This window comes from Nipponia nippon, unplaced genomic scaffold (assembly GCF_047370975.1).
Source record: "Nipponia nippon isolate SJK-2023a ecotype South Korea unplaced genomic scaffold, ASM4737097v1 scaffold_2, whole genome shotgun sequence".
Classification (NCBI taxonomy): domain Eukaryota; kingdom Metazoa; phylum Chordata; class Aves; order Pelecaniformes; family Threskiornithidae; genus Nipponia; species Nipponia nippon.
The window spans coordinates 4053835-4077583 of record NW_028262336.1 but is presented as its reverse complement, the minus strand read 5'-3'; the positions used below and the strand labels follow the sequence as shown (position 1 = coordinate 4077583).

Genomic DNA, 23749 nt, shown 5'->3' with positions numbered 1-23749 from the left:
GTTGGCTCAGGACCTATCACTTACATGTGAAGTTAGAAATGTTTTTCCCTGCGTACATCACCTTATCACTTTATTTAGACTGAATTTCTTGTGCTGTTTTATCAGTCTTGCACAGTCCTGCAATTTTTCATGGTCAGTCTTTGTCTTTATTGTCTGGAATAACAAAAGTCCAATACAGGTTTGTGGCTTTATCCTATAGGGGTCATTTCTGGGAAAGTCTTGAAGCCTGTCTTAAATCTTGAAATTGCTTAAATGGGCAGAAGACCCTTGATGTTGGGAATATTGAGTCTGAGATGTGGGAAAGTGTTGTCTTTGAATGTTGTATCTGCACACAGTCGAATTCTGCTCTCTTCTGCTCTGCTCTGCTCTGCTCTACTTTTCTTTTCTTTCTTTGTGTTTTTGTCTGTGAGCCCGTGATGGCTCTAGCCCTGGGGCTTCCAAATCTTCCTGCCACTTCCATGCGCAGAATAGTTTTGAGCAAGGAGAAAGACAGAGGACTTCTCTGGAGGATAGATATTATATGACAAACCCCTTGTCTTTTGGTCCTTGAAAAAATGTTCCTGTGCCAGTCCATCCCTCTGGCCATGATTAAAGTTGTGGTGATCTCTCCTCAGTAGTCATTAATGACTTCTTCCAGCTCCCTGCCTGCCTGGTGCCTGTCTGTTCCTGGATTAAACTCTCTTCTAATCCCCCAAACGAGCTGCTACCTCTGGCTCGCCTGAGCGTCTTCTCCCATCTTCCCATACTAACAGCTCTACCCAGCCGCTCGTATCCTTCCCCTTCCTCACACTTGCTGCTGCCATCTTTTCTCATGTTTCTGGCCTGTCTTTTCACCTGCTTTTTTTCTCATTGCTCCACCTGCATGTGCCCCAGGTTGACTTGTACACCCCACCACCCTCATGCAAAATCCCTCGTGTTATGCCCAGTCCGTGATTGATGTGGGCCCTCTACCTATGTAGAGGCTTCTTCTGCTTTTCTCTCTTTACCCTGCGCTGCTTTTGCTTTGCTTTAAGCACTTCTAATAACACCTGTTTTCATGCCTTCTCCCAGGTCTCCTCTGAATTCTCCCCAGAGCAGCTTTCTCTTCTCTGATCATCACATTTCGGTGAGGAACAGCAGAACAACTGTCACCTGTTGCTTTCCAAGCCACTCTGTGCTCTGCCACTCCGAGAGCTATCATTGCGCACACAAATCTGTGTGTGTAGGAAAGCTTGTGAGGAAAAAGCACTGAAAGCAAAGGGGATTTTTTGTATTAAATTTCTAAGAATGCCTGAAGCAGCCAGGTAGGTGTGAGAAGAGTGTACCTCCTGTAACATCACCCGCTCTCTCAGGCCAATTCGGTAAAAGTCTGCACAGATTAGGGGGGAAGCGAGAGCCCAGCCCTCTCACTTTGCCCCTGCGCTGGAGCACCAAGCAGCTCCCCACGGGAGCGAGGACCGGCCGCACTGCAGGGCACGGGCTGGCAGTGGTGGAGGAGCAGGACCTCTCTGCAGTCCTGCAGCTCCCGGGGGCCTGGAAGGGCAGGGTGGCTGTGGGGAGGCCAGGAGGAGCGGCTGGCGGGAGGCGAGGCAGGAGGGGAGGCGAGGAGCTGCTTGCGGAGCTGGGCTGCGAGGAGCTGGTGGCGAGCGGTGGCGGGCAGAGGAAGGAGCCTGCTCTGGGGGGACAGAGGGGAGGCATCAAAGCGCGCAGCAGGGAGCTGAGAAAAAAGCGGCGTTGGCTGGCCCAACTTTGTGCCTGCGCTTGTGTGTCTGAAACTAGACGGGGTCTGAGCTCTCTTTCATTTTAAGCCTGAGTTATTCCAGCCCAGTGACTCAATTTATTTCTGTCTCTGCTCTTGACATTTCTCTTTCAGGTGGCTGCTGCCTGGTTTTGGGTGGGGCTGTGGGCTGGGGTGACTCATGTTTTCAAGCTCTTATCGGCTTCAGTATGATGTTCTGCTTTTCTTTTCTGTCATACGGCATCCCGCTCCCCTCCCCTTCTTCCCCTCCCTCCGCCGGCTCCCAGAGGAGGCGACAGACGGTCCTGTAATTTGGTTCCATTCGCTCGACTGGAGCAACACCTGCCCCCCTCTCTGGGGACGGGAGGGTCTCATCCCAAACCGTGCAAGGAGCCAAAGACGAATCTGAAGCCCACATGCAAATAGAGCCCAAGATAAAACAACACGGCCATTCTGGGCAGGAAAGGCAAAATCCATCACCAGGGGAAGAGGCAGGAAAAACAAAATCGCCTCTGAAGAAATAAATAAGAAGTGCCAAGAGATTGCCTTTTCCTTTTGGGTCGGTTGCTATTGTGGTTATTGATCTGTCCCACCCTAGAGAATAAACTGAGAGTACTGAAAAATAATGGCGATATTAGAACACATTTATTCACCCTAAAAGGGCTGGGTTAATTGGGTTACAGGATGGCTAGACGGATAGATACGAGAATAGATAGATAGAATGTCACTGGTATTTCTTCATGGCTCTATAATGGAAAAGATTCATTTCTTTGTTGAATTTCATATACAGTGTCCTCTTCAGCTGCCCCCCCCCAATCTCTCTCTCTCTCATATGCGCGCACACACTCTTCACTAGAAATACAGCAAAGAGATCAAATCACATCCAAGACCCGCAGAATTTCTCTGCTGTAAGTAGCAGTTGTAATATCCTACCTGGCTCACCCCCTTTCTAATGCAAGCAATAAGGCACTATTTTGTGGCCAGTGAGTGGTGAGATCCTGAAAGCGCATGTACCATGCAATTTTCGGGTGAGTGATGGTCTGTATTTAGAAATCCTTCCTTTTATATATGCATATCTAATAGCAGCATAACTGCAAGTCTATGTTTTGGAATATTTTGTGTTCTAGATCCTTTAATCTCTTAGGAAAGTATATGATACTCATAGAAACAGTTCCCCCTTAGCTGTACAGTCCCGTGGAAATCAGTACGCATATGTTTAGAAGTTGCTTTTGGCTTGCTTTCTGTCCTCGTTCGCTGTATCAGGGTCAGGATCTGTTTCTAGGGTTCAGATGAATGCATTAGATGCCCTGTTTCCCAATGACAGCGATGTGAATGCGTATTGCGCCCCATGTCTGTGCACATTCATACAGGTCTGCAAATGTGCCATAAGAGGTGCTATCACCTTATGCTAAGGGCGTGCTGGATGTCCCTCGTACTGGGATATTCTATATCTATCCATTGGGAGTACTTCCTCTCTGTGAATGCTGGAGGTTTCCATGCCGTGTTTTATATGTTGGGCTGAGTCAGGCTTAAAGCACCTCTTTTAGCCTCAGCTAAAGCTCCAGAGGTAGTGCTCTGCCTTCGCTGTCTTTAAGCATGCTTTCTTTCATGGTTTGTAGGATGAGCTCCTCTTTATGTGAAAGAAAGGTATCTGAATGTGGCTTTAATCTTAGCTTTAGTCCCTAAAAAAACAGGAAATGTTAACTCTGTGTTTCTTCCCTGCCAAATGTTGTATTGGCTGCGTATGATATAAACTTCCATTGAGCAGTTCCACACCATTCTTCCTATAATATTGTCATTCAAGGTCATTCATTCCTGCATCACTGAGGGAACGTAGACGTAGGCAACATAACTTTGATTATATAATTAGACTTTATTGCTACCTAACGCAGACTTGCAATGAGGTGAAGTTAAAGTTGTTTATCCGTTCTTCATAAATCCAGACTTTTGAGCATTTAGCCATGCAGCCTTTTTATTGCATTGGCCTTGTAGCTTGTACAGACTACTCAGATCTTTCTCAAGAACAAAAAAAGGGGTGGGATGAAAACAAAACCTACGTTTTGTTTTCAAGAGTCATCAACTGCTAGATGAGAATGCTTTTGCTTCTTGATGCCAGCAGGAAAAACAGAAGTGGTTGGGCTGATGTCATGGTGGTGCGATGATACAAGCAAGGAAGTGAGACAGGGCTTGTAGAGAGAAGCAATTTCTTCCATCAGATAACCTTTGAAAGAAAAGGACACACCTTCAGGTCAAGTGCCCTGACCCTTCTGCAGGTTAACCTTGAGACCCAATCCTGTGGATGCCACCAAAAGCAAAGCCCTTCCTGCCCTCTCTCTGAGCGCAAGCAGCCTCTCCGGTGTCCCAGGGGATGGTAGGAATGGGTTGACCCAGGGAAGATTCTTAATTCCAAACCTGAGCTCTTCCCAGACATCTCCACGCTACGCTCTCCTATGCTCACAACACAGGGGGCTCACCAGCTCATCACTTGGGCACAGGGTCCCGTGGCTAGGGCCTCGAGACACTGGGCTAATAACCGCTGCCACGCCTGCAGCAAACTTCCCTGCAGGGACCTAGCTTGAGCGTCCCTCAACCGGTGACCTGATGTGTTTGCAACACCCCCAGTGTGGGCAGGGGGGACACTGGGTTTTCACACCTCCTTGTCCCATACTCCGTGGGCTTGAATCAACCGCCAGCGACTGCAGACACCGTACTTTACAGTAAGGTAATGCAGAGCACTCTCTTCCCTAAAATGTGCCTTCCACATTTGAGAAGGAATTAATATGTTAAGCTTTTTATTAACTAAGTCCTCCCGAATGTTGGTGGCACAAAGGCTCGCTGGATGGCAGGATTTATAATATCACTCAGGCAATTAGCCTCAAACTTGACCCAGCGTCCAGATGTTGACAGAAGCTAAGAAACAAGCCTGTCCCAAAGAAAACCAGCTCCAAAGTTGGTGGAGTTATTTCAGCCTCAAAAGATGCGGGATTTGAAAGCTGTGCATCGATCAGCCAAACCTGCCTGTGCTCCCTTGGGACGCGGGAAGCGTGCATTGGTAGAAAGTGGAATTAACAGCCTCTCTGACAGGTTTTCTGCATGGAGCTTTTCAGCTGGTCAAGCCCACACTTAATTAAACCACTGTGCAAAGTGTCAGCCATAAAAATGGGAGGGGGGGAAGGGTTTTATCTCTCCAGCAAGTAACAATGGACCAGGCAGCCTCCCGAGTCAATGGCGATATTCAAATTATAGGTAAAATTAACCCCTTGCGGTAAACAAGAAAAGGATTTAATAAATGAGATGGCACAGAGTTCTCACGTTACTCAGGTAATAACTGTCTGTTATTGAGTCCGTATCAGTGCCGTGCTTCAAATGACAAGGTTTGGCAGTGAAGCCTTATGTAAAGGAGCATGGTTGAGGTTTTCAAAAATAAGGAAAGGGCGCAAGATTTTTACTTGGTTTCAGTAGAACTGGACCTGGCCAGAGAGGGATCAAAACTGGATTTAAACAAGAGAAAGAAAATCCAGTGCACTCAGGCAGGACGAAACACGTACGTTTTGGTGGCAAAGTCGGCCGTAGCGAGGAACGATGTGGCAAAAGAGGTGCTTGCGAGCACGGGATTTGATTTTACAGCCTGAACTTTGAAATGGGCGACCAGATGCCAGTCGTGACCGGGAGAAAGCGAAAGCACCGGTTCTGTGCCCCCTGCGCGTCTGGGCGGCGCGGCCAGCTGCAAACAGCTGGAGCGGGGAGCTGCGGTGGCGGGGCTGCGGGCTGAGCCTCCCGAGGTAACCTGTTGAAGCTTTCCCACGCACGGCTCGAGAAGGCTTTGCAATCCTTATTCGTAAGGGCATCGCATCTCCATCTTATAGAAAGACCAACAGGGAAAAATAATTAGGAAATAACAGCATTTATTTGATACTTTTATTTATATGCAAAACAGCTCACCATTCATGAGAGATATGAAAAACGCATCAGATAGAAACCAGATTTATCTATTTTCACTACAAAATATTGCATTATATAAAGCAACAGAGACACACAAAAAAACCCTGAAAAAGACTAAAATCTTTGGATAGCAGATGTGTTTTTTCTCTTTTTCTCTTTCGTCCCTAAAATGCGCTTCTTGTTTTAAGAGATTCACAGCAAAGAACATGAAACATTTTCAGGTTATAGAATTTTTTTGGTTGTCACGAAGGAAAGCAGTCCTGGATTTACTTTTCTTTCTTTTTTTTTTTTTTTTTTTTTAGGAAAAATGTCCTTTCCTAAAAATATACCACACACATACACGCCCAGGCTCACTCCCACACACATGCATGTATACACACACGCACATATACACCCACAAAGAAACTACTTCCCTTATAAACGATTTGCAAAGTACTTTTCAGACATAACTATAGATCAGAATAACAACAAGTTTTAAAAAAACTCTCCTAGTTAAGTGCTAGTGGTTGTCGATCCCACATGAAAAAAAAAAAAGAAAGAAAGAAAAAGGGTCAAGAACAAATGCCTTGATATATATATATAAAATATGCTTATAAACAGGGAGGAAGGGGGGGTTTGTCGTGCACAAGTGCAATATAATCAGAGGGAAAAAATAAATTAAAGAAAAAAAAAGGGGGGCAAAGGAACACTGTATCGATCCCAACAAACACTCATAAAGTTAAACATAATATTCCACAGGAGAAAGTGTAAACACCCGACTATAGAAACCAATTGGCACAAAGTATCCAAAGTAAAATTGCCACCACTCTGAAAAATAAATAAATCTTGAAAAAAATAAATTGTCAACTCCTTCTACCATAAATAAAAAATAGTTATTTTTAACTGCACCCATGGGTCACACGTTTAAGGTCACAAGTAGATGTTTTTTGGATATATATAAAGGGGCACTTGACAGCCTGAAGAAACAATCCGGTTTTACACTTCTCTCCGAAAAACGGCCTCTGGGCCAGCCTGCGGGAGCAGCCCCGGAGCGGGGCCCGCCTGCGGGGAGGCCCCCACCCGGAGCGGGGGCTCCGGGGCGGCGGGGGGCGGTCGGGGCGGCCGGCGGCTCCCTGGCTCGCTACACGTCCAGGACGTGGTTGAGATAGGAGATGTAGCAGATGGCCAGGCGCAGGATCTCGATCTTGGAGAGCTTCTTGTCGGGGGGCAGGGTGGGCAGCAGCTTGCGCAGCTCGGCGAAGGCCAGGTTGAAGGCTTCCACGCGGATCCGTTCACGCGTGGCGTGGGCCGAGCGGTATTTCGCCGTGGCGCGTCTCCGCCGTCGCTTCTCCTCCCGGCTGAGCGGCGGGGGGTGCAGCCCGGGCCGGCCCCCGCCCCGGCCCTCCCCGCCGCCGCCGCCGCCGCCGCCGCCGCCGCCGCCCCGGCCCTCGCCGCCGCCGCCGCCGCCCTCGGCGGGCTCCGGGTCGGAGACGCAGCAGCTGAGCGCCTGGGCGTCCGCGGCGCCCAGGGACTCCGGGTCGGAGGGCGCCGAGGAGGGGTGGTCGGAGTCGGCAGCTTGGTCCGGGCTGAGCATCATCTTGGCGGGGGGCGGAGGAGCCTTCCCGGGACAGAGAAGCAGAGAGAGGGGGGTCAGCGCCCCGGCCCCGCCGCCACCGGCACCGGCGGGGAGGCAGAGGGGCAGGGGCAGCGACATCCCGGTCCCCCCGCCCCGTCCCCGCCGCCGGTGGCCGCCACAGCCCCGCTCCGCCCGGCCGGGGCCGCGGAGAGCGGGGGCGGCAGCGGGGGCGGGGGGGTCCCTGCCCCTTCGGGGAGCGACAACGAGAGCCGCAGCGGGGACAAACCCCGCCGTTCACCGCCCCGCTCCCGGCGCTGGGCGGCAGCTTCGGCGGAAAACACTTCTCCCGTTATTCCCCGTGCTTGCTGGGCTGTAGGAACAGGCCCGGAAAGCAAGAAAAGAATATTTTTTTTTTTCCAAACAACCTACTATCCAGTGGCTCAATATCAGGTCGGGTTTTTTTTTCCCCCTCCCCAATTTTAATATCGCATTTCCTCGCCGGCCAAGCTCTGCTTAACCATTTCTCTGTCGGTAACGCTCCGTGGGATGCGGGCTACGGACACGATGTTTCTAAACACACAGCTCAAGGCTCCCCAAACACAACAAGGCCAGTGGGGCAATCGATTTCCCCAATCAAGACTACGGGATCTGGGCTCTCCCCCCGCTCTTTTCTCTGCGCTCTTTCTTTTTTCCTGCTCTTTCTCGTGATTTTTGTCCCTTTCCTGCACCTATTTGTGCGGAGCGCAGCTCGCCGGCGATCAAATGGGGATTTTCGCAGAGTCGCCGGTTTTTAAGCGTGGGATTCAAAAAGAAACAAAACCCCAAAGCAGCGGCCGAACTTTTCCATTCCTTTAAATTTTCCCTCCTCTCCCCTCCCTGCGCGAAAGGGGATGGGGGGGGGGGGGGGGGGGGGGAGGAAGAGAGGCTAAATAAATAAATAAGCGCGGACGTGCCTTTCAAAAGAAAATTGAATCGTATCTCCTTGCGGCCTCCCAGAGCACCATCTGTCATGTAGACAGCAACACAAACCCGAGCGCGTCCGTGGACATGCCGGCATGTCATAAAACAATACATCAGGCGAGCGGTGAATAACCTTGGACACGAATGGGTGGGTGGGTGCGCGGCTGGGGTGCGGAGCGAGGTGGGGGAGCCAGCCGGAGGGAGGGGGTGCCTCGCCTCCTCCCTGCCCCCCCCCTTCAGATAGCGCCAAGTATTTCCATGTAAAGTTTGCAGGCAAAGTCCCTCCTTGGGTCTCAGACCCGGTTGGGAAAAAGCAGAAGGAATTCAAGGCGATAATAGTAGTAGTAATAATAATAATAATAATAATAATAATAATAATAATAATAATAATAATAATAATAATAACAACAACAACAATAATAATAATACATTAAACGATGGGCAGGAGGAATAGTTCCTGGGCTGGGGCTCAGAAAGGCCTGGAGAGGGGGAGAGAGAGGGGGAGAGAGAGGAGAGGAGAGGAGAGGAGAGGAGAGGAGAGGAGAGGAGAGGAGAGGAGAGGAGAGGAGAGGAGAGGAGAGGAGAGGAGAGGAGAGGAGAGGAGAGGAGAGGAGAGGAGAGGAGAGGAGAGGAGAGGAGAGGAGAGGAGAGGAGAGGAGAGGAGAGGAGAGGAGAGGGCTTGCTTCCCTGGGAAAGGGCCACCGCTTGCCAGGGCCATGGGAAACGCTTCCTCTTCTATTTTTAATAAGGAGCGTTCCTCAGGCCCGCAAGGCAGGGGTAGGGAATAAACCCGGCCAGCGCGCAGGTCAGGTATCACCCATTTCTTGGGAAAAAATAAAAAGGAAAGGCTTAAAAAATCACCTTTCAGCTGAGATCCAAGCGAGGGGGGTTATGCGAAAGCTGGCTAGCAGAGGGAGGATTTGCAGGGCGGCTGCACGAAAAGGGCAATTACAGAGGTGGCTGCTGGAGAAAGTTGCTTAAAGGTTTCTCTGCGGTGCGCGTTGAATTTTCCCGTTTGGTTTGGGTTTTGGGGGGGTTTTGGCGAGCCGAGCCGGAAAGAGGCCTTTTTTTTTAAAATTATTATTTTTTTAATTATTATTTTAGTAAACCCATTCCCGTGCTACCTGGAAAAGGGATATATTGTTAAGGCTGCTTACCTCGGCGGAGTCGTTCGGACAGCCTCTCTCTCCAGGTCCCCTCGCCCCCTCGGCGATTCCTTTACAGTTCAAATGACCCTCCGGGAGCGGAGCATGGAAAAATTAAAAAAATCAAAATCAAATCAAATGAATTACGAGCGGAAAAGTGTCCTGCTCGGCTGGGGAAAGGCAGCTCTCATCCCTCGCCGCGGCCTCCAGCGCTCCAGAGATGGGAGATGTTATCGCCGTGTTTGTTTGCGGAGTATAAATAACAACTTAAGTTAGTTAGGATGCATCAGGGGAGAAAAAGCGTTTTCCCCGTCAAAGTCTGCCTCCGCCCGTTAATTCGGGGCAGCGGGCTGCATCGCCCCGGCAGCTGCTGCTCGGTTTTGGGGTGGGGGGAATCGCTCTGGAAGGTGCCGTCTCCCCCGCTCTTCTTCCTCCGATCGCGATAAATAACAAAAGGGATGCGGCGATAGCACCAAGCCGGGGCTAGTCCCCTCTCCCCCGCCCCCTCGGCCTCTCCTTCCCCGCGGCGGCCCCGCCGAAGCCGCCGCCCGCCCCCGCGGCCTCGCCGCTGCTCCCGGGCCGGGCCGGGCGCGGAGCCCCGGGGCGCGGAGCCCGGCGCCCGCTGCGCGCAGCGCGGAGCCCGGCGCGGCCCCGCCGGCTTTGTTCCGCCGCGGCCCGGCGCGCAGGCACGGGCAACAATGCGTCGCTCCCTCCTTTCTTCTCTCTTATTTCTCTTTTTTTTTCCCCCCTCTTTTTTTTTTTTTTTTTTTTTTTTTTTTTTGGCGGGGGTGTAACGTGCGGTTTTGTTAATTCACCGGTCCGGCGGAGAGGGGCAGGAGGAGGGGGGGAGAGGCCGTCAGAAAATAAATGTTTGGTTTAGTTTTTCTTCTGGTCCTTCAAGAGCTGGCGAGGGGGGGGGAAAAAAGGATAAACGAAACCCCCATCCGTCCCTGAGCTTCCTAACTCCTCCTGCATGTCTCGACTGAGAAGAAAGAAAGAAATGCGAACGCTGAAAAGAAAAACAAAACAAAACCAAAAAACCAAAATAAACGAAAAATCTCGGCGTGGGTTCAGAGCGGCTGCGGGAGAGGACGGCGGTGCAGAAAAAGGTACGCTCACACGCACAAAAAGAAAGTGCAGTTCCTCCTCCCACCCCTCCCGGCGTGGCAAAGGAGCCAAGGAGGGGTGCGGAAGGTGGCAGGGGCGAGACAGACAGACAGACAGCGTGCGGATCCGCTCCTGGTACCGCAGGGTTTAGCCTAGAGATGGTGGGAAGGGATAAAGGCTCGGAGAAAAGGGGACGGCATTTTTTCCCTCTTAAATTGATATTTAATGGGAAAGCCTATTGGACAGAAACCTGGACACGAGTCACTTAATTGGACTTGACATCTGTCACAGTGTGGGAGTTTTCACAGCCCAAATATTTTCAGCAGATCAGATTCTCGCTGAATCTGTGCCACAAATTATAACAGTTGAAAGCAGCCCATGATATAAACCCTAGCCTCTGGATATACAGTCTCTAGCCACGCTCGCTCCCACCGCCGTTGCGGCCCCCCCCAAAAAAAAATATTGGATACCCACTGATCTAGAAAAACACCACTGGCATTTCGCATGCAAGCTAATAAATAAGCTTTAAACATCAATCCGCATCATGTACACCGAGCGTGTGGAGAATCGACAGACTGTTTTTCTAGTGCATTTATTTTTGCGGTCCCCCTGCCTTGTCTCCCACCCACCCCTAATCCTAATGTACGGCCTTGCCGGAGCCAGGGGGGCAGAGAGGACCCCCCCTCCCCCCCGGGTCCCTCTGCCCCCCGCCTCCCCGCTCCGGCACACAGACAATGAGGCGAGGGAGCCGGCCACGGGTCTGTGGCTTTTCTGCTCACGAGAGGCTGGATGGAGCCAGGCCCCTTCGCGCTGGAGCCGGGGGATGCCTGTGACCCAGGGGACTCTTCTTGCTGCCACCTTGCCCCAGCCCCCCTTCTCCACCCTGATCCCCTTTTCTCCCATCTCCCTCCCCACAGATCCCATCAAATGGGGGCCACTTTTCTCAGTGTAATCATCTTCCTCCCTGGGGACTTTTCTCCGCTGGGAGCCTGCACTGACAGGCTCTCTCCAGAGCCCCCAAAAAGGGGCAGTGGGAAGGGGGGGTGAGGTAGGGGTCACCGGCAGCGCTGTGGGTGCTTGGCCTCGCCAGAGCCACTTCTCTCCCTGGGTCCCATCAGTAGGGGGGCTGGGGGCGAGGTGGCTGGAAAACACTTGCAGGCATCCCCATGGCTCATCCAGTAACGTATGCAACAGGCGGGGAGATTTCTGAATGGGGAGAGGTTCTGCTCTTGATATGATTTACAGGACCTTAACAAAAATGAGTAACATGCCTGAATAATTTTGGGTTTTGTCAATTTTTTTTGAAAATTATAGAGACTCTGGCAGAGAATACAATCCCCCTGCATGTCACCTGGTCCACTAGCAAAAGAAATGCCTGCAAGAGGATCCTTGTGAACGTTTCTTCCAGGGAAATGTGGGAATTTCTCTCCCTTCCCCTGCCCACAACAGGTCTCCAAGGCAGCAGGAGGCTGTCACTTGTTTAGGAGCTCTGACTGGATTCATGGATATCCAATACAGCCCCAGCGGAGCTTCTGGAGATGCTTGGCTAGGTGATGCTTGGCTGCCATGGGACATGCTTGTCACAGACCCACCATGGAAGGTGGAGTGTAGAAATGCAGTGCAGCCTCTGGCTGGGAGGGTGCCAAAGGCACGGGCCCTCAGCCCGCCTCCGCCAGTCCTGACAAGGGGCTTCCCAAATCTGCAGAAAGCCACCTGAAAGCTTGAAGAGAGCAGGGAGGCATTGCTCTGAGGTACCCGGTTTGCATGGAAAGGGGGGTTACATCAGTGCTTGGAGGGGTGTTTGAGCTCCTAGGCACAGGAACACAGCAAACCCCTTTGCCACTGTGAAGAGAAGTAACTAAAACCTCAGCTACCCCGCCAGGAAGATTCAGATGCAAGTCGCCGAGGCTGTGGCACATCCCCATTCAGTTCAGCTCTCAGTTAACCCTCACACGTGCTCTTTGGAGATCAGGATCTGAGCAGTTCAAGGTCACTGTGCTCCACATTGCAAGACCCGAGGTCCCATTCCACCAAATGACTACTGTCCCACGCTTCAAGGAGGAAGATGTGAAGGAGACCTTCTCCAGATCTTACTTGTCTGTGGCTTAGGACTGGGGGCTTTGGCTTGCAGTACTCCTCAAGGCGTAAGTCTGAGGCCTCAGCCCACAGAAGCTGCAGCTGATGGAACAAGTAGATGGCTAAGGCTGCCATAGATAACAGCCAGCAAGCTGCTAATTCATGCAAGCCACCCTGCTCTCTGCTGCAGATGCTGTCATCACATGGCTTGCTTTTTATTTTTGATTTCCAGGAAAAGACCGAGCAGTTGCTTCTCGATACCCTTCAGTTATGAGCGGACATTTCTGACCCCTCATAAAGCACTGTTTACTGCCACTGGGATCTGATTACCCCACTGCTCTGCTCCCAGACGTGTTAAATCTAGAGGTTCCCGCCCTCCCCTGGGCATGCCAGGCCTGCAGCATCTACCCAAACAGCCCTGCTGCGACATCACCAACCTTCTCACACCAACCGCAAGAGCCAGGGTGTAGCTTCTGTATCTTTAGCCCTAAAAAGCCAGACAGAAATGCTGGAGCTGACGGTCTGGCTCTTCTCTGAGCAGAGAAAACCACAAAGCCCAGAGGCAGGGCCACATTCTCCCAGTGGAGAGCTCTCCTGCCTCCCACAAGTCAAGCTTGGAGGAAGAGTCTGATTTAGGGAGGTGATAGTGCCCCTGTACTCAGCACTGGTGAGGCTGCACCTCGAGTACTGTGTTCAGCTTTGGGCCCCTCACTACAAGAAGGACATGGAGGTGCTGGAGCAAGGCCAGAGAAGGGCAACAAAGCTGGTGAAGGGTCTGGAGCACAAGTCTGGTGAGGAGCGGCTGAGGGAGCTGGGGTTGTTTAGCCTGGAGAAGAGGAGGCTGAGGGGAGACCTTATCACTCTCTACAACTGCCTGAAAGGAGGCTGTAGCCAGGTGGGGGTCGGTCTCTTCTCCCTAGTGTTAGGACGAGAGGAAACAGCCTCAAGCTTCACCAGGGCAGGTTTAGGTTGGATATTAGGAAAAACTTCTTCACTGAAAGGTTATTCAAGCACTGGAACAAGCTGCCCCGGGAAGTGGTTGAGTCTCCATCCCTGAAGGTATTTAAAAGACGGGTAGACATGGTGCTTGAAGGCATGGTTTAGTGGTGGGCTTGGCAGTGATAGGTTAACGGTTGGACTCGATGATCTTAAGGGTCTTTTCCAACCTTAACAATTCCATGATTGTATGACTCCAGAGCTCGACTGGCCCAGATGTGGAGGTCGTCAGAAATGATCAGAAATTCTGAGGCAAAAATGCAGCTGATGGAAACTAAACCAGTTCCATTTTGGCGAAGGAGGGATGACTAAGTTCTTCCTCAAGGTCTCTGCATCTTTTTTATTAGAATATAGCCTGATGCAAGTGGAGACCTGCATGTTGGGAATCAGTACGGTCCCAATGGAAGCTGCATAAATGCAAGGCCACCTTATGACTTGTATCCTCAAATACAGTCGTGGCAAGTGTAAGCCCATGGTTGGTCTCTTCACTAAGCAAGTACCTCAACGACACCAAGACTAGCTGAAATTCCCAAATGGTATCAAAGGTGATCTCAATGGTATGAATAGCATTGGTTTGGCTTCTCCATAAAAGGTGAAACCACAGTCTCTGAGCTGCACCTGACAAAGGGAAAGTGAATAGGAAAAACTGAGGCATAACAAGGGTCTCCAGTTTGTCCAGTGGATGTCCAGGGGCATTTTATGGCTGTGGCCTTACTGCAGACTAAATCCATGATACCGAATCTTGAAGCACAAGTGGACAGGCATCTCCTGGAGGAGAATCTGGGATTACCTTCTGCCACACTGGAGGGCTGTAAGGGAGGCACGAGTATCTATTCTTCTTTACCTCACAGGGCTAGAGGCATAGGAGAAGTGGAGCTGATTTCTTGTGGAAGGGATTGCAGCTCACACAACTCCCATCTCCTTCCCAGCAACTTCAGAAGTTTAATGAGAATGAAAGGTGGCCAGAGAAAGGTTCAGTAACAAAACCACCACATCCCACCTTTGTAGGAACCATCTCACTGAAAAGCAAGAAGAAAATCACTCTGTTTTGACTTCCAGGGCTCACTGACAAGCCAATAAAACCAGAACTGCTCACTAGATAAAACCTAGCATGTGACTAATATTAGCTAATTCATTAATGATAGCTAATAAAAGCTGCCCACTGCTATGAGACTTACAGCAAAGCGTCACAGGCCACCAAACAATATTAAGTGATAGGTAATGCTGAATCTGCAACAGAGACTCACAATCCAGGATTTTTCAGGGGCCGGTGGGATCGGGCTTGGAAAGGCAAGATTCAGAAGAGGATTGTCTTCAGGGTGTAGTCAGAAGAGACAAGACTGAAAACAGCGCTGCCGTGTGATGGTATTTTGTGGAAAGGGGGCACTTGCTTGTGTGAACATCTCAGATTCATGTGACACGATCATTTGAAGGTAATGTCATTTGTGAGAATAGACTGGGTTGGCACGTACCCACTGGAAGTCTGCAAGGGTGCAGCACTAACACCCTGGAGTAGCCATTTGCCCAAGAAGATGTCCTTCTGGCCTGGCAAAGCAGAAGAACAAAAGAACACAGCTGGCCTCTCCAGTGCTGGGCCAGGTATTAGGAAAATCGTTTTTCGCTTGCAGCCTGAGCAAATCTCACAGGGCCGCCATGGGGAGACATCAAACACGGGAACCCACAACGCCGCTTTTATGGTGTTGCTTGTCAGAGCAGAGCTGTACTTCCATTACCGACATGTCCTCTATCTGTCGAAAGGACAGCTTTCCAGGAGGCTTGAGAACATCCATTCTCTTTTATAGCATACACCATTCACGTTGCTGGCATATGCTGCCCATTGAAATAAATGGAGCTTGTCACTCTTGGATGTGTTCCTTGGAAATAAACGGTCAAACAAATTAGAACGCTGAGCCATGAAAATCCTTGTCCTTTTGAAAAATCTGTGCTGGATATAGCTCAGTGCCTCTGCTCGTGGTTTGCTTGGACGTTTGGATGATATTTTTTGTTTTCCGCTGGTCATGTTTGCTTTCTCTAGGCAGTGGGATTGAGGCTGTTTTAATAATGGGTTGGGAGCTTTGAGGCTGCTGGCAGGAACAGCCTTCAACTGGGGAAGGTGAAAAAAGAGTTTCCCTTCTCGGCCACGAACAGAGGGACCAGGGCTAGCAGGTCTGGATGCGAGGCCACCCTGGCTGAGGTCTGCGAGCATTTGCTGGCCCTCTCAGCTGCTCTCTTGCAAGTGTGAGCGTGACTGTCTCTGGGACCGGCTGCGATGCTTAAATCAGTAGTCTCCAGGCTAGCTAATGGTTGAAATCTATGGCTTTTGGGCAAAATCCTAATTCTTCTTACCTAGTTGCAGCCTTTGGCTCATGCCCCTTGGTTTCTGTTTTCAGTCCAGTCTTTTCCTTTGCCTGTTGGACTAGACGAGCCTGTGACATTAAGATCAAGCTCTAGCTGCTACTGTAAAGAGCCAGGTGCCACCATCAGGGTGTTTAGGACCCTTCACTGCCATACTGTTTTGACATCTCCAAAGATCATCCTTGCAACATTAGTTAATATTCACAGCTCTCTTGAGGATAGGGTGTCTCGGGAGATGAAGGATGATGCGGAGTTTTTAAAGGCAGAAGGGACCACTGTGAGCATCTCTCGGCAGGTTAAAGGCCACAGGCCTTCCCCGTTTGTTCCCTGTATGAATGAGCATGCATTTTTCAGAAATAATATTCGTGCTTGGTCTAAACACTGCTGGTGGTAGAGGATTCACCATGATCCTTGGTAAGTTACTCCACCAGCCATTTCTCCCCACTGTTGAAAACACCGATATGGAAAATGAGCATGCACACCTTCAGCATCCAGCTGTGGGATTTTGTTATATCGTGGCCCCCTGGATTAAGAGTTCTCTGCTATCATATTATCAGGTTTAGGTTAGGGATTTTGTAAACAGCTGTGCATGCATGTGTGCTGTACAGCTGATATGCCTGCGTGCACCAGTTATTAGCTTGGACTTCCCCGTCATGCAGAGCCTAGCTACAGCTATTGCTGCTGCTCCGACCAGACGTCTGGAAATTTTGGACAAATGGGAAAATTCCACCTGGGCAAACATTTCTAGCAGAAAGAGAAGACATGCCTGAGTAAATCCAGACATCTGTCAGTCCTTCCTAGGTCAGTATTCATTAGTAGCGCCCATATCAATTCTGCAGCCTTCTTTTTGTTAAACTGAACAGGTTTGAATGCCTTGTCATCATGCAAAAGAGACTAAGCCTGCTTTACTTTTAAGGTGGTTCTGCTCTGGGATATTTCCCATTATTCCTGTCCATAATCCTAGCCCAGAAATGAGATGCTTAGCATGCCAAGCTCTGAATGTAGAACAAGAAATACATATCATGCTTTTCAATGGGTCTATAAGATTCTAATGCAGCCTGGATCCTCCTGGGACAGGTGTATTAGAAATCATAAATGACAGAAAACACATATAAGAGCCCAAGAATGGCCACAGTGGGTTAGACCAAAGGTATCTTGTTTTCAGCAGCGACCAGAAGAGCATGCCTGGGAAACCTGTGAGAACAACATAAAGCTACAGTGATATTTCCTCCAAATATTCTCCTGACGTCCAGTTAATTGCAGTTTAATGCATTGGATCAACTTTTCTTCTATGAATTTGTCAAGCTGCTTTTTGAATTCACGCAAACTTTCAGGATCCATAATTTCCCATGGCAAGGAGTTCTCTGTAAGCCATGCAATTTAAGTAAATGTGTAAAGAGATGCTTGTAAGCATGTTTGCAAACAAATTAAGCAAGTTTGTTGTATTACTGTGGCTTCTACTGCTGATGAGTACATGAAGAGTAGTGTTGAGTATGTGGGCAGTAGTGCCTTATGTTTTCAATGAATGCATTTCGTTGAAAGTATAAATGGTGGATTATAGCCAGTTAGGGAAAAGAGGAGGAATTTCCTACTGCCTGAGTGGGGGGAAGGTAGCAAGACCAAGGCCTGGCTCCTTGAAAGTGGCTGATCACCTTACATTGACCTGGGCCAGGGTCTGCAAATAGGACCAGTCATGCACATGCGCACACATTTGTTATATAGCTTGGAGCCATGGGAAGCGGCTGTGTGGAGCAGGCACTAAAGCAGTTAACAAAACAAGCCAGGAACAGAGATGTGAACGGTAACCTTTGCAAGGCGCTAACAAGTCACGCACACAAATGACTAGTGAGTAGTTTGTGAATTAAGCAGGACAAGTAGGGGGAACTTGGTGATTTTGATACATGCCTGGCGTACTAAATAGGGTGCGTGGGCTTATGCAGCTCCCAAACACACATGGCTGGGGTGCAGCAGTCAGTGAATTGAGGGGGAGACAGACACAGTGTGCTTTGCCACCGAGGACCTTACCTGTGCACATGTGTGCGACTGCTGGCTGCCAGGGTGAGGAAAGAAAAAGTGGATGTCAAGTCTAGCTGGCAGCCAATGCATCTGTCTTCTGTCTTTCACTCCCCCACAGTCGAGGTGGAACTTGGCTATTTTAAAATCTGATGTCTGTGTGTGTAGCCATGGGGAATGCTCTTTCTTGTGAAAAAGGAGAAAAAGAAAGGAGATTTTGAAGCCACCTGCATTCCATAAGCAGATATTTCTCCCTCCATTGATGCCGCGTACCCCAGCCCCCAGGGCTCTTTTCTTCACTTGGAAGAAGTAGAACTTGTAAAACAAAACCCAGTGATCACAACTGCACAGCTTAGGCCAGCTGCCCAGGGAAGAAAAACCCTGCCAAGTGATATATGCAGTGTAAGGACTGCCTCACTGGAGGATCCAGGTCCTCCACCCAGTTCAGTGTCCATTCCCCAGCCATGGCCAGTATTGGGCATCTCACAGATGGGTGCACTGAGCCCTCTGGAAGATGCTGATGCGAATGTCTAGTGTTGCAACCTGAAAATAAGATATGCCAATACGAAACGGAGTTCAGAGTTTAAGATCATGTCTGTAGGAGTGACACAACGGGCATCGAGCAACCAGGCAGTCATAAATGTCATTTTAAGGCTTACCTCATACTGCAAGTGGCCTATGGTAACCAGGTAAGCACTCTTCAGAAGCAGTTTAATCAGACAGGCAGGTGGAAGAACAGCTACTCGCTAGCCTAAAGACACCTGAGTGTCCCTGTTGTGCCATGCCAAAGAGCTGTCTTGCCCTATTTTGACGCTGGTTTGTAAGAGAGGCTTAGAGGAGGAGGGTGAGAACAAGGTGAGTAACATCACCAGGCATGGTCTCCTGTCTTCTAGCAAACTGTGACTTGTTTATTTCCTGGGGTCAGAAGTGGTTCGAGGGGTTTAACAATCCCTGAAGGATGTGTTTTCCATTAATTTGGTCAAATTTTTTTTTTTAAATCATACACACACACACACACACACACAGAGACCCCATTCCTTTTGTTTGTTCTGAACATGCTGTGTTTCATTTGCCTCCTACTTCTTGATTTCTAGGAACAATAAACAACCATTCTCAGCTCTTCTCTTCCCATGCATTAGCTTTTCCACTCTTCCTGCTTTTGTACACCCCATCATATCTTTCTCCCCAGCGGTCTCTTTTCCAGACACAAAATTCCCAAGTCCATGTAGTTACAAGCTACTTTATCCATGTAGTAACTTGCATGGGAGTAGCTGCATATCTTTGTCCATCTTTGTTGCCCTTCCTTTACTACGACAAGTTCTGCTATGTCATTTGGGGTGGGGATAGGACCAGAATGTACACTTCAAGATGTGGATGCATCATAGATTCATACGGTGACATAATGGTGCTTTTCGTTATGTCACGTATCCCCTTTCTTTCCATGCTTGGCACAGTCAGCTCCCAAAGTGGCTGCTTGTTCACCCTTCCTTCCCAGTAGTTTTGTGCCTGGATGGGAGGTCCAGAGGTGTCTGGGGGTGATACTGGAGGAAGAGGAAGCCGGGACTTCTTTGGTTAGAAGAAGCGTTTCTTAGAAGGCCGTTCTTGGGTCCAGACCCACAACGGAGTCAGAAAGTGGTCTCAAACAAACAATTTCACCTCTCCATGCCTCAGCTCTGTTCTCAGGAAGGGGGAGTTTCCTAACCTAACCCAGAAGAAACAGTGTGAAGCAAGGTGAGTGTGTCTGAGATCCCTGGATGAATGCTGCTGGGAAAAGGAAGGACAGTGTTAATTAGGATCAGCCCTAATTATGTTCGCACAGAGGAAGTTGTAAAGCTCTTCCTCGCATCCGTCTCTGGCTTGTTTCACTCCCTGTGTTCTCACTGCCTTGTAAACAGGGACTAAAATCAACTGATTAATAATGAAAAAGCATAATGAAAATTCAAACAACTTTAATGCCTGGAACAAGCAGCAAGGATATCGCTAGCATGCAGAGCATTCAGGTGTGCAGACTGACCAATTGATTTCCCCTTGCATAGCTTGGGCCAGCTGTAACTGGCTTTACACTGGCTCCTGTGAGTTGTATGGTCATTCCTGGCAAAGGAGGCAAATTGATTTACTCCAAGAAGTCACTCAGGCCTAACAATTTGTTTTTCCTAACAAAATATTTCCGGGGAACACAATCAGGTGTTGAAAAAGCCATTCCCTTCCCATAGAGGTTCACACCATATCCTAGGCTCCATCTCTGTGCATGCTTTAACCTCCTCTGTACTCCAGCAGCTGCTTCTCCCTCAGCCTCCAGACCTCTGGCTCTCTAGTCCTGAGCATATGGAAGGTGGTGTTGGGTCTTCTGCATTCTCAGTCATCTCCATTGACCACCTGCCCCCATCCCACTGAGGCTATGTAGCACTGCCCTCCTGATTTTTGAGATCCTCTTTGAACTTAAACCTGCTGTGTCACCAACTGTTGGATGTTCCTCTCCTTGTATTCCTGTAATTTTGACCTCTGTCTCCTGCTGTAGGCTCTAGACTTGTTTATGCATTCTCTTCTTGAATGTGTTTCCTCATATCTTTCTCCATATGAAATGTCGGTTGCCCACAGTTATCTTTCCTGCCTGCACCCTCTGTTTTCTCCTTTGTTTTCCCATGCTGTTATTTGTTACTCTTCATCGTAAATGATTCTCAAACCCCTTGGCTGGGTGGTCTCTTGTTTGAAGGGAAGACTTACCAAGAAGACTGGCTGGTCAGGGCTCAGTCCAAGCCAAGAACACAGCCTCCCTGTAGGATAAAATAACCTCCATTATCTTTTCAGGATTTCCTCGTGAACTCAGACCATTCCTATTTGTATCTAGGACAATGTCTGATGTTTATAGGAACTCTACTGAAGCCTCCTAGGGCAATAATTCTTTATATATATATATATATATGCATAGTTATGCATTCAGATAGGCATATTTGTGAGGCTGCTTCTTTAGAATCCTCTCAGGCTCCATTTTTTCTGATTGTCTTCTCAAGAACACTCTTACATATAAAGAAGGAGGAAAAAAAGCAGAAAAAATTGCATGCCTATGAAATTGCACGTCATAATTCACATTATCATTTACTCCTTCTTCTGTTGCCTATGTGTTAATTTCTGCAGGGTTAGGATAAGCCTTATCTCTTGTTAGGGAGTCTGGAGTTCTTCTGGAGTCATGATTACGTAAAATTACAGCATTCCCTTTAAAAAGTGCTTCTAGCCCTCCTCATTTTCAGATGAATTTTTAAATATGTCTGGAGGGTGTTAGATGCAGAGAAGTCTGAATGTGTATGTGGTGTTCTGAGGTCAAAACTCTATGAGATATGTATCTTTTTGATGGGGTGTAATTTCATTGTGCACATTTACTCACAAGATTTTTAACAAGACTAGAGGTCATAGTAGGACCCTGTAAAGCACTTAAAAACCCACATGGCTTAGCAAGCTTACGCATTTCCAGGTGGTGAAGAGTGCCTGATGTTGAAGGCTGAGGGGGAGAAGGTGTTTCCATTTCTGCAGATTGTAGTTAAATGTTCAGCCTCGCATAGCTCCACTTCAACTGCCTTTCTTACCCCTGTCAGGGCTGCACCCAAGAAACTCTTGTTGAATGACTTCAGTGTAATACCACCTGCTCACAGAGAAGATTTCTACCCATTGATCTCAACGTGGTTTTAAAAGGTGAATAGCTTCACTTTATGGGCAAGGGAAGATGGGGTATGGGTGAGTTACAGGCACAGAAGAAATCTGGTAGAGGACAGATGGGAACATGATCCAATCCTCTCTCCACCAAGGCTCAGATGTCAGGAGTTTGTATCCAGGAGGAGAACAGGCCCCTGCCCACCTCCGTGAGCTGGCTTAGGACAGAGCAGTAACTATTGGTGCTCTGCTAAACCAAACGGGATCATGCTCCCAGGTCTGCCGATGCTGTCGTTCACTGGCCTCAGTGTTTGGGGAACATTCCCAAGGGAATTCATCCACAGGCTGGTGGTAGCCGTAGTCTCAGTAGGGGCATTTATGCAGCACAGCATCCCCAAGTCCTCAGCTCCACAAAATGAAACCTCCGAGCTGGTTTTAGACGGTAATGACTCTAGCTTGCTATCAGCCATAGTTTGTTTGTATACCGGGTCTAGGCTTAAAGAAATAAAGTTATATGTTAGGCCATCTTGAAGTCCTCTTCTCTGCTCCCACACAGTCTCTCCTCTGCTCACTTTCTCCATAGTCTCTTAAAATGAGGACTGAGTTGTAAGTTGCCCCGCTGTGCGTACTGGGTAGGATCTTCCTGACAACTGCTGCTCTGCAGTATTGAGCAGAAGCTAATGCAGTTTGATTCACCGCTCACTTAGGGTTGACAGATGAGCTGGCAAGTCTTTTTGTGGCAGTTTAGGCTACTTTCATATCCAGCTGTCTGCCTCGTCCATCAGCCACAAGTTATTGCCCCTGTGACAGAAAGTCTCAGCAGCTCCAGTTCATCATCTGGTGTCTCAGTGCTTTTAAGCTAATGCACCAGACTCCACCATGGCAGAGCCACGGGAGGACACACATTCCCATCTGCCGAATCTGCAAAGGGAGTAATGGGAGGAAGGTCACCAGGAAGTTCTTAAACTGCTGCTGTGGGGTTTGTCGTAGCTCATCTGTCAGAGCAGTTGGGTGAATCAAGTTACTGGTAATTGGGATCGGTATCATTGCTCTATGCCTGAGCAGACTCCAGCTCACAGGAGTTATGGAGGCTCCAGCCCAGCCCTGGGTCCTTAGAGCCTTACGTCCTAAGAGGAGAAGTCTCTGCTTTCTTGATGGATTTGGGATTTCATGCCCATATCCATATTTTATATTCTATAGCTGGAAAATGAGGACACATTTCATTCCTAGCTTGTCATCTCAAGAACAATTACAGGATGGGTCACAGGAGGAAGGAAATTATGGGCTGCAGCTAATAAATAGCCATTTACCAGGGCTGCAAAGACTTGGGAGATGGAGGGTCTCCCAAGGCCGTGGTTTCACAAACAACATTAACATCACTGCATGGAGCTTGACAAGTGTATTCAGGTTTTTATGCAAGTCCTTTGAGAGAAAAGACATCTTCCTGTCTGTGGGATGGGGAAGCATGGGGAGGCAGCTGGGGAGAAGAGGAAGATGAAAGGCTACAGGTTGAGTCAGGCAAGACGTGGTTTCCTCCCTTCTCAGAAGGTTTGGAGGGAGAATACTCTAAGGACTGCGAGCATGATCTTGCTCTGGAAATGTGTATTTCCAAAGAGCTCAGCTTTGCTCGTGGCCCCTCTGCAGGAAAGCTGGAGGTGGGCATGCACCCTCTGCAAGCCTCGAGTGCGGGCACCAATGTGGCAGCTGGCTCTGGCCCCCCTTACGGCTGCTCGGGCATCTCCCCCGTGGCATCTCCCTGCAAAACCCAGGGACCTCCTGGAGCCTCAGCAGAGGCTGAGACTTTGCCATGGTGCAGACTGATGCTGGCCTCCTCCTCACCAGCCGGACTGCTCTTCCAGCAGCTGGGAAAAGCAATCATTGGCAAAGGTAATGAGATGGTGTCGGGCTCTCTATGTAAATATCGTTTGGGCTACATTCATAATCCCACACCATGAGCCGCGTTTCCATGAGAGAGGCAGTCTGGCCCCCTTGGATAATCTTAATCGTTTCTGACATGAAGGCTTCTTCTCCTATTTCATGACTTATTTCCCCAGTATCATTTAAATGTATTAAAACACTGTTAGCGTAGAAAGTAGGCATCATGTTAGCATAATATCTAATCAGAACTAGCCTGCCTGTCCCCGCAGGGTTTCTTTCTGTATTTATTTTGTGTCTGTTTGTGCTGTTTTCTTGTTAGATTGGAGAGCCCTTCCTTGACATACTCATTTGTTCTGCTGT

The 23749-nt window shown here is 49.1% G+C and overlaps 1 protein-coding gene across 1 annotated transcript; it reads right to left on the bottom strand.

Annotated features, from left to right (window-relative positions):
* Positions 1–5709: 5709 nt before the first annotated feature.
* Positions 5710–9347, bottom strand: NHLH2 (nescient helix-loop-helix 2). The gene is made up of 2 exons (XM_087758134.1): positions 9332–9347; positions 5710–7256 (listed from the first exon to the last, which is right to left on the bottom strand). The coding sequence occupies exon 2, from the start codon at positions 7233–7235 to the stop codon at positions 6780–6782; it is 456 nt and encodes a 151-aa protein (XP_087614260.1). The 5' UTR covers positions 7236–7256; positions 9332–9347; the 3' UTR covers positions 5710–6779.
* Between the last annotated feature and the right edge of the window lie 14402 nt (positions 9348–23749).

Excerpts from the sequence above, each read along its gene's own strand:
- NHLH2 (XM_087758134.1), bottom strand. The coding sequence starts at position 7,235 with ATGATGCTCAGCCCGGACCAAGCTGCCGACTCCGACCACCCCTCCTCG.